We start from the raw sequence: 11308 nt of genomic DNA, 5'->3' as shown, positions 1-11308 counted from the left end.
CCCACTGAGTTTGGTTACAATTGGGAGTCATTCATAGAATTCTGGCTACTAAAAATATACACTGCTTTTAATTAGAGCAGTCTCTCCCAACATGCTGTTTCCATATAACCAAGCCTTTTTCTGAGGACAGCATTGCTGGGAGACAACTTTTTTCATCATTATGATGGACTTAAAAGAAGCCTTCAGAATTTTACTGAAGCTTTTTAAAATAACACCACCTTCTAATTATTTACTGGTACAACCACTGATTTGAAAAGCTATACCTTTGTTCAAAGACATTGCCAATGATTGAATTAATATACACATATGTGTCTATAGCCTGTATGCTAATAAGCCATTTGCATTCTCTTTTTCTAAAGCTCTTGAGTCACAGTACCTGCAATTGTTGCTCTTTTTTGACTAGATAGTATGGTACGGTGCATGCTATAAAGAAGGCATGAGACTTAAAGAACTGAGAAATTTTGGATCTTAGAATCCTAGAAATAGGTCCTCAACCTTTTCTTCTCACCCAAAATACTCATCATCATTTGCATTATGATATATTCTGCATGTCTGCTTTTAACCTCATAATCAGAGTTATCCTGGTTTCTAAAACGTTCATATTAGCACTGTTGCCTCAACTCTGTCAAACAGAACTTTCTGCAATGAGAGACGTTCTCTATCTGTGCTGTCTAATCCAGCAGCCACTAGCCACATGTGGCTACCGAGCACTTGAACTGTAGCTAGTGTGGCTGAGAAGTGTGTGTGTCAGTGGCTACTGTATAGGACAGCACAGCTCTAGAGTCTAAACAGTTTATGTGAAATGCACACCAGAAGCTAAACCATGCCATATATACGTGTGTGTAAATAAATAATTAGTCCCACCATTTGACACTTTTTCCCACTCGCTCTTGGCAAAAGTGGTTCAGTGTCCTCTCAAGGTCAAGTATTTACTTTCTCTCAGTTCCAGGTACTCTTCACCTCCTCTAATTTGTCCCAATACTTCACTCTCTACCACTGCTCTTAAGGGCTACCATGAGAACTTCTTGCTTGAGGAAAACATGGCTGCTTCTAATTGTCTAGTGTAGAAGTGGGCGGGAAGGAGAGGGCAACTAACAATGAGAGCATAGGAGCACCTGCTGCGGCGGAGGACAGGTAAGAAGTACGAGTTACAGGCTTGCCCTCAGGAGCATGAAGTTTGGCAGATAGAGAACACACACATACATGTGCACACAGGCACACACACACTCCTGATAGACAATCAAAAACTAGAGAGCTGAGTGTGTGTGTAAGTGTGTGGCTATGGAAGTATGTAAAGGGAGTTAAGAAAAAGAAAGAGGAATGTGGGCTGGAACAGTTGGTCCCCTCATCCAGACACAGACTGGGCTCCTGCCATGTGACAGGCACTCTTCTTGGCACTACTAGGTACTGGAAACACATTCACGGGGAGGAGTGCACAACAGAGTCCTTGAAAGATGGATAAGATTTGGCTAAAAGTATTCTCAAGAACAGGAGGGATGAGCTAAGTCCGCGAGGGGAGACTGAGCATGAACACAGGAAAAAGCTGGCTAGATAAGCTCAGTCTAAAGACTGAGAAGCCCCAACAAATGGCACGGAGCTGCAGTAACCGTCACCCCCTACATTTTCAGAGCATAGCCTTTCTTCCTGAAATGAGAGTTGGCTACTTAGGAAGCAAATCCACCTCCAGATACTTAGTGGTTATAACAGTAATTTAGTATGTTAAGCTGGTGCTAAAATTTTATATGGAAGGTTTTTCTTTTCCAATGAAATCTGCCTATAGGCACTAAGCCAAAGAATTTGAAAAGAAAATAAAAAGAAAATGAAAAGCAAATTTAAAAGCCTCAAAGAAAATTGTAACTGGACTTTGACATAAAAATCATTATTGACAATACACAACTTTCTAAGCAAGAAAAGTAACTAAAAATTATTCCAATATGGCGTAATGGAAATAATTGTAGCCTATTGGTGTTTCCAGACCTTTTCACTTCATAACACTGCAGGGAAAATGCTGCTGTTCGGAAGCTCTTTGTTCCGCATCACGGTAGCCAGGGGAAGCTCCTCCAGGCTAGCCAGCCAGCTGTAAGTTCCAGTCACCCAAGGCCTCACAACTGGCTACTCGGAAAGCTCAGGGATCAAGCTCTGTGCACACGTGAATCAGCAGCAACCCACGTGGGCACACCAGACTGGCTGGGCACTGAGGCTGATAATTCAGGATTTTTTAAAAGTGAAATACTTTTGTAAAGATCACTGACTGCTAAGGCTAATAATATTTTTGTTTATAATAGTAATATCATTTGGAATTGCATGTTTAAGACTAATAAATATTCTTTTTGGATACAAATTTACTTATAAGTTCATAAACACAATAGAATAAATCATTGTGGAAAAACATACAGCTGCTACAATGCCTTTCAACAAAAACCAGTATCACAATTTTGTTTTTCTTTAAACCAATTATGACTCATACAACAGCACTACCTAGAAAACATTTTGTCACAATTCATATAATGAGTGCAGATATAAAAGGATCAACAAGAAAAGAGATAATGCATCTAACTCATGAACTAAAGACAAAAATTAAAAACAGTCTGTCATCCTACAGATCAGAGGAAATGTCATCAGTTGCGTCTATGATAATTTGGGTTGAAAGCATCACCCTGCACATTAAAATTTATCAGACTTATTTTTTGGCTGTACATCATACACAGTTTAGTAAAATAACCCTCAAGAAGGACATTGGTCTTTAAAATCTTGGCTTTAAAGAATGGCAAATGCCTTTGAAAATATTTTGTTCACAATCACTGCAATTATAAAAGTACTTCAGTTAGGAAATCAGTCTAGAATCATTCTTAAATGGCAGTGCATTTGAAAAATGGCATTAATTTGTAACGTTCGCATTTCCAAAGAAAAATATAGAAAGAACTTAAAAAAGCAAGGTAACTGGTTTCCAAAAAAAGTATTGATTCAAAAATTTACCGCACAAAAATATGTACTTCTTAAGTGTTTCTAATAAATTAACTCCATAACATTTTTATGTATATTTATATATTTATATATATATATATAATCCCTGATAATCTATAAAAGAGGGTCCATAATAGTAAAATAAATGAACTTCAAAAGTACCCCCTTCATAAAATGTATTTAACATTAATTTTTCTCAAATTTAAGGAATGTAACAATATGTACAACTCTTATGTATTAGTATAATACCAAAATAGTACAAGTCATATTAACAGCCTGTCGTAACTGTAAAATGTTTGAGTCAAGTTAAAACTGGAGGACAGCATAGGTTCGAATGAACACAATATCCATGGGAGACTCACTTTCCGAGTGGAAATGACAATCATCTCATCTACAGTAGATTTCACAAGAGGTAGTGTTCAAGTAAAAAAAAAAAAAAAAAGGTACATGCTTAACTATCTTTAATTAACAAATTCACAGGAAAAAAATGTACTGGTTTCTTAGGAGATGATCAGTTGGAGGCTTTTTTAATATGAATCTGAAATACAAAATAGTGAAGAGTACGATAAGGCACTTAATTTTCAATTACAGAAAGGCCTTACATATGAAATCAAATGTTATAAGAAATGAGGAATCTAAGTTGTTTCACTGATTTAATATAGTCTTACCTCATTAAGAATGGCCCAAACAGCAGAATTCTGAACAACTGAAAGTCGAAAGGCTGAAATGGGGTTTAGATTGGGATCCACCATTCCTTCTGCAACACCATTCTCAAATTTTCCTTCAAAATAAAAATCAGCACTTGTTAGGTCGACTGACACAGCACACATAAAATATCACCGACTTAAAGCAGGAAAGGAAAACACCAAAATATTTCTAGTGGATATCTTTAGACAGGGCATGGGTGAATTTTTTTCCTTCTTTCTACTTTTATTCAACTTTTAAATTTTTCATGAAGTTGTGCATGCTTAAAAGCATTAGCAGCAACCCATTTAAAGAGGCAGAGCTACATTTTTCTTGTTGCAAATTAAAAAAAAATCAAAAATATATTTGTTCTTGTATCAACAATGTTTTAATATACAGAGTTTTAGCAAAATGTAACTTACCCAAATCTTACAAAATATAGTCTGTACCATCACTCAGTCTGCCCACTTTGAGGGTTAAGGCAATAATAACAAATTTCAATGCTTTAACTAGACATACATACAATGGTTGTCCTGGAGCAGGGGCTCAATCTATGTGTATGCTTCCCAAGGTCACATCTAGAAGGACTTAAGAAGTGACGCCTCCCACAGGCAGTTCTAACATTAAATTCCATTATAAACGACAAGCTAAAAAACCTCTCCTGTAAGGATAATGACCAAGAACTTCTAAAAGGTAACATGCTCTATACTCAATTTTCCTTGCTGCGAGAGATAGTACTCTTAAAACAAAACAAAAAAATGTTATTGAAAAAGACAGGAAAATGGTTTGCTCTGAGCCACACTTCTCTAAGCCAGGGATTAGAAAACTTTCTATAAAGAGCAGACAGGAAATATCCTGGGCTTCATGGGCCAAAAGGAAAATTGAGGATACTAGGCAGGTACTTATATATAGAAAGAGAGAAAACAAATTTCCAAAAAACGTTTATTGATGAAATTAAAACTATAATAACAATAACTTAGTACTTTTTTTTTGCTAATACAGGTGTGATGAAGAGAATGTAACTCCTTTTTTGGGGATAACTGGGATTCAAAGTTAGTGTTCCTTATCATCAAAATCAGTTGCAAATATCCACATCTGTTAATGTGGATCTATAATGAGCTTTTTTTTTTTTTTTTAAAGATTCTATTTTTTCCTTTTTCTCCCCAAAGCCCCCCGGTACATAGTTGTATATTCTTCGTTGTGGGTCCTTCTAGTTGTGGCATGTGGGACGCTGCCTCAGCATGGTTTGATGAGCAGTGCCATGTCCGCACCCAGGATTCGAACCAACGAAACACTGGGCCGCCTGCAGCAGAGCGCGCGAACTTAACCAGTCAGCCACAGGGCCAGCCCCTATAATGAGCTTTTATATATTTTATCTTAACTATTTCCTTTCAACAGCCTAGACACTACCAAACACTGATACCAATCCACAACACATAATTTTAATGGAGCATATTCATCACTTGGAAGGTATTTACGGAATTCTATTAGATTCTGCCCATTGATATTTGCCTTATTGCGTATCACTACATTGCAGATGAATCACTTTCAATCACACGATAGGCGGACGCCCCTCAATGAGCTTGATATTACCTGTAGTTCAAATATTGTCATCAAAGTGATGAGTGCAATGTAAGTTTTGCATATAAGAGCTGTTTTGTCTTGTAATTTGAGTTTAAATTCATTAAGAAACATTAAGTCTGCAGCAAAAACTAATTTTCAAAGAGAAAACAGTGGTTGAGGGCAGTTCTTCTCACTTGGGAAAATTTCAATTTTGTTCCTGAGCTCAAAAAAAAAAAATTACAACAAAATTTTATCATTGCTAAGCTCCAGAAGTGCTGTGGGGTAGGACACGTCAGGATATTCAGTTCCTATTTCTGACAAAAATTCACAGAACTGATGGCAAAGTCCATGAGACCGAACAAAGTTCACTGTTGACACTGCTGGTTCAGTAAAATAATGATACAGACAGATTCAAATATTTTCTGGTGATGAATAATAAAATAAATAACCATAGGCTTTAGAGACCTTACATTTTCACAAGCTTTGTAAATTTATCCATGAAGCCTTCTCCTCCACACATATTTTTACCATCATTCACTGTCACACATCTTAGGCAATTCCACTTCAGGTTGTACTGAATTTGTTTCTCCTCAACTTGTTTGAAAATGTTCTTGTCTGTACTTATTCCACACAGACTATTCGCAGAGGCCAAGTCTTTAGTCACTTTAAACTTGGCAAGGACTCCAAGTAACAGCTGGGTAGTATCAGTAACATCTGTCAACTCATCAAGAGCCAAGGAAAACTACTCAATTTGCTTTGCTTTTTGACTATTAATATCGTTCCCAGTGTCCTCAACCCTTCAAGCAATTGTTGTTGAAAGCCTAATGGTCTTAAATCATTCTATTTCTCTGGATATATACCTTTGGCTGCTGCAATTAAACATGATTTAATTAACTCCATCGGTAAATGGTTTTACTTGCTTGGCTAACACATGCGCCACTTTGAAACTCACTTTGGTTACAGCCTCATTTGAATTTTTTATTTTTGTGAAGAAATTCTGCTGTGATGAGATATTCTATCGTAAATTTTCTAATTTTTCTGACCATTGCTTTCCTGTGAGTTGGCAATATTGTTGTGAGTGCTTAGTACGGTAATGTATTCTTTAGCACAGCTATTACATCACTGCATAATAACCACAATGATCTGTCATCAAATTTTGTAAAATAATCCATATTCCACTGTGTTAAAAAGCATAACATTCAAAGTCCACTTTACTTTTCTTGTTTTGATATGATGAGTAAGCATTGGTAATTTTTTTAAATGTCACAGTATGGTGATGTGCGTGGCACTCAAGACTGTCAAATTATAGATGCATCACTGCTATGTGTAGTACACAAAGCAGCAATTTGAAGCAATGAGAGAACTACCTCCATCTCTACTGCAACTACTCACTCATCTCTGCTACCGTAGCAGAAAAGCACACAGACAAGACACAAACAAATGAGCATGACTGTGTTCCAATAAAACTTTATTTATGGGCACTGAAATTTGAATATTTTATAATTTTTACATGTCACAATATATTCTTCTTCATCTTTTTCAACCGCTTAAAAGTGAAAAGAAGAAACGAAAAAAATTTTTAAACATTCTTAGCTCATGGTCCATGCAAAAACAGGCAGTAGGCCAGATGTGGCTCCTGGGTTGTAGTTTGCTGACCCTTGTGCTGATAACTTACACAGTCTATTCTAGAGCCTTACAATACATTGATTAGTATATATCTTATAGTAAGATAAGATACATTCAAATTGAAAATCCTATCAGAGAAGGCTTATATTCATTTGTATACTAAATATTAAACTTATGAACTTCCAAAATAATGTTTTTATTCAAAAAATTATTAATAAACCTATTTCATAAAAGTATGTCCATACTTGGGGCTGGACTGGGGTAGAGAGTACATGCTACAAAAAATACTACTGAATATTGAGTTACATAGGGGATTCAGGGCTGAAAAACACTGTCAAGATTGAAACATTTTAATTAATGAAACATCTGATGCTGTCACCTGATGAGCTCATTTAATTAGAAAAATAATTACAAAATGATATAACTGGCCTCATTAAAACACTGTGACCCACCAATTTTATCCTGCAGATACACTGTCACATGTGCAAAAAGAGTATATATATTACAGCAAAAATTGCAAACAACCTAGCTGTCCATCACTAGAAGACTGGCTAATTGAATTATGAAATGCTAATAGAAGGGAATTCTAGGCAGCCAATTCAAAGAAGGGAGAAAGAATAAAAAGAATGAACTAAAGTTGAAGATAATGCACAAGACTTACTTCCATCCAAAGTATTTATTGTAGAGAAACTCTCATATGTGTGCGTAAGTGTTCAAATCAGCATTATTTATAAAAGCAAAAAGCAAACAGATAGAAACAAATTTTATGACGAAACAAGAGAATAGATAGTGATATACTCATCCACAGAAATCTACACGGCAGTGAAAATGAATGAGCCATAGATACACGCATCTACATGGATCGGTCTCACAATGGGGACAGCAAAAAACTGTAGACTACAGAACAGTATCATTTATATCAAACTTTAAAACAAGCAAAATAGCACTTTGCATTGTTCAGGGACATATCACACATATGTAGTAAAAGCTTCCTGGAAATGGTAACCACAAAATTTAGGATAGTAGTTACCCTTGGGTGGAAGGGGAAAAGGAGATATTAGGGAAGAAGAACTGAATTGGCAGATGTTAAGCTGAAACGCAGATAGTCATTACATTATTATTTCTATCTTTTTACATCTGAATTATTTATAATTTTTTTAAATGTTCATCTTCCATAAGTACATATGTATTTTGTTCAGTGAAAAAAAGAAATAACAAGGTTGTAGAGTATGTTATCATTTGTGTGTGATTGTGTGTTTTTAAGTAACAGGTTCATATATTTTTACTTGTGAATAGAACACTTCTAGAAGGAAACAAATCATTATAGGAACTGCCTGTGGGAAACACTAGGTAGGAGGGGAAAGAGGAGGGGAGGAGACTTAAGTTTACCCTTTTAAATTTGTATTTGGTACCATCTGCATGTATTAACCTTCCAAACAACAAATTTAACTTTTGTTCTTAACCCAATGGTCTGGCAGGGAAGCATTAAAAGATAGGAAAGAAGGTAAAAATGAAGGAGGAAATTACTAGTGACTAGAATCCCCAAATCCTGGCACTAAGAGGACTTCCAAGGTCATGACCTCTGTGGATCTCCAGCCACACGCTTACAGTGGTCCATTCCTTCCTCCAGTGTGTCTGTGTGAAAGGTTCTTCTACCTTCTCATAACTTTAACCTACTAATAAATCTAGGATTTCTTTCACAAGACTGTCCTTAGCTATAAGCCACACTCCTCTAAGTTACCCCACCTTTGACCATCAGGGTTCCACTAATTGCCAGCTGGCTGACTGTTGTTTTCAACAAACCTTTCAGGGATAAATTGCTGCACAAGTCTGATCCAATTAAATTCAGCCCTTTTGTAAGGCCTGTCTTTATAGCTTGTTTCCACGCAAGACGGCTCTTATTAGCCATCTCTGTCCCTGGTTCTGTCAAACTTCCAGATGGGCTACAGTTTATCTTGAATGTAGTTACCAGTCTCCTCTTAACTGCTTACCACCAAAATCTTCATTGTATTCCACAGAGCCCTTAGGCTTGAACTTCCCCAAGTTCTGTTTGTAGTAAGTCAGCTCCCTAAGGGAGAGCTACAGAGCTCTCTGTTCTTATGGCCTGCCTCTCCCCAGGAGAAAATCTCTGCACCACTGCTCAGGATCTTTGGCAAGGACTGCATTCCACTTCCCTTGGACTGATTCCCCTGCTCTATGAGCAAAGTACTGGGTTGCAGCAGTAGCCCTTTGTTTTCTTGGCTTACCCTTCCCAGTGTGTGGAAGCAAGTGAGCTGGGGCAATGGTGAGTCACAGCCAAGTATTCTCACCCTACTGTGCCTGAAGTGGAGCTTCCACCCTATGAACGGAGGTTAGGTGGAGGAAGGGAGCCTCAGATCTCTTAGCTGCTTTTGTCTGGAACATGGAGCTGGGGATGATGACAGATATTGGCAGCCTGCCCTTCCTGGTGAGATACCACAGCCCTAGAATGAGAGCTGGTGGGAGAGCAAGTCAGCGTTTTTGGCTGTACCTGCAGAGAGCAGCACTTCTGTGTCAGAGCTTGGACAGTGTGAGTAACAGAGCAGGTCAGGGCTCAAATCCCAGACTCTTAATGTTCTTACTGAGATTTATATTTTTGTGAGTAAATGTTTCTCCATTTGCTGCAGTTTTTTTAAAAATAATTTTCATCAGTTATGGTTGTTTTGCTAGGGAGAAGGTCCATGAAGCCCCTCACACACCATTCCACTAAAGCATACTTCTTAAGGGAGCAGAATTTTTTACCTTCAGTTGAAAACAATCAGTTGCTCTCTGTTTCTAATGCATGATTTTGGTACACAAGGTCCTACGTTTGATGATCTGTAAGTTCTCTTCCGGTTGTAAATAGATGAGAGTTGATGCTTTAGATGGTCATTATCTTCAAATTACTGCTGAGATCCTTAATATAAATGTCTCTATCTCCTATGCTACTTTTCATAATCTAGAACCCAACATTCTCAGAAATTCAATAATTGACAGGTAATAGGGTTAATAAATGTCTTGTAAACTCAGCTAATTTTACATACATTTCTAGAAGTGAGCTAAGATATAACCCAAATATGAAAATGATTAAACTCATCTATCCTCCACAACTACATAGAAATTAGTCAGGGTTATCGTATAAGCCTTGTAGCAAAAACTGAATGACACTCACCAAATATAAAACTGCTCCAGAGAGTTATAAGAGTGTGTCTGTCCCGTATACCTACAATGTTAATTTACCAGTATTCTCTTTCATCCACTACTAAGAAAAGCATTAATTTAAGTAAAGGAAAATATGTAATCATTCACTGAGTTGATATCCATCAAGTGACAGGCCCTCTGTAAACTGCAGGAGACACATGGAGACAAGAGCCCTCCCCTTCCATGGTGAGCACACAGGACTGAGCTATGAAACCATCTGATTATAGGGCAAAGGCACACATGGTGTGAGATGAAGAGCAGAGAAGAGGGGCAAATAAACCGGTAAATACAGGATGAGAAAGCATTCATTAGGAGGAGAAATATCAATTGATGGTTTCAGGTGGAGAAAATGGCCAGCGACTGGGCTGCACTAAGAGCATGGGGCATGAGAGGAAAAATAGTCTTAGGACTGGAGAAATAAAGAATAAGAGGGCAGGTGACATCAGCAACATGGTGGACTGAGCAGTTTTCTTTGTCTCTTCCCCTTCGAACTACAACTAAATGGGCATTCACTGATCAATGGAGGATACTCACACAGCACTGCAGGACACCTGAGAGACCTGCGCTGCTATCCATCAGAAGGTGGATGGACTACCCCAGGGGAGGAGGTGGAGATAGGTGAGAGCTCTCCAGCCACCAGACAGCCCAGTACCCGTGTGCGACTCTCTCCTGGCTGAAGTGCTCATGGCACTGCTGTGGCTCTGAGGGTAGGTGTGTGCATCGGCGCAACTGAGGAAACAGGTGACTACAGCTCTAAGCCCCCTGTGATTGCTCTTTGGACTAGTGGGAAAATCCACAGACCCACTGCAGCCCCAGGGAGTGACTCAGGCTCAGACTCAGTAGGGAGGCCCTGCCCACCGAGCACAAAGGCTGGGTGACCTGGGAGCAGACACAGCACGGGTGGGCAAGCTAACTGCCAGCTGCATTAAATGTGCATAGCTCTGCTGCAGCCCCGAGGGGGCAAGTGAGATCCAGCAAGACTGCACAAGTGGGCAGTGACAATCCAGAGCCCCAGCATGATCGCTGCTTGGTCCAGGGGGAAAATCCACGGTCCCAGTGCCCCAGGGAGAGTCTCGGCTAGGTCCTAGGGGAAAGACACCGCCTACCAAGCACAAAGGCTTGGTGACCGAGAAGCAGACCCAGCACAGCTGGGCAAGTTAACTGCTGGCTGCATTAAATGCGCATAGCTCTGCTACAGCCCCAAGGGGGCAAGTGAGATCCAGTGGGACTGCACAAAGGAGTGGTGACAATTCGAAGCCCCAGTGTGATCACT

The 11308-nt window shown here is 38.7% G+C and overlaps 1 protein-coding gene across 2 annotated transcripts in view; it reads right to left on the bottom strand.

The window, feature by feature from the left end:
• Positions 1-1777: 1777 nt before the first annotated feature.
• The window catches only part of MGAT4A (alpha-1,3-mannosyl-glycoprotein 4-beta-N-acetylglucosaminyltransferase A), a 112351-nt gene continuing 102820 nt past the window's right edge, over positions 1778-11308 (bottom strand). The window contains exons 12-13 of one of the 2 annotated variants that reach the window (XM_046662373.1): positions 3633-3745; positions 1778-3502 (exon numbers count right to left, since the gene is read on the bottom strand). In XM_046662373.1, coding sequence (XP_046518329.1) covers positions 3476-3502; positions 3633-3745 — 140 coding nt within the window. In that variant the 3' untranslated portion in view covers positions 1778-3475. The remainder of the gene's footprint in view (positions 3503-3632; positions 3746-11308) is intronic. The other variant, XM_046662372.1, reaches the window with a different exon arrangement.

Source organism: Equus quagga, chromosome 5, assembly GCF_021613505.1.
Source record: "Equus quagga isolate Etosha38 chromosome 5, UCLA_HA_Equagga_1.0, whole genome shotgun sequence".
Lineage (NCBI taxonomy): Eukaryota > Metazoa > Chordata > Mammalia > Perissodactyla > Equidae > Equus > Equus quagga.
Note: the sequence above shows the minus strand (reverse complement) of the source record. Positions and strands in the feature narration are given on the sequence as shown.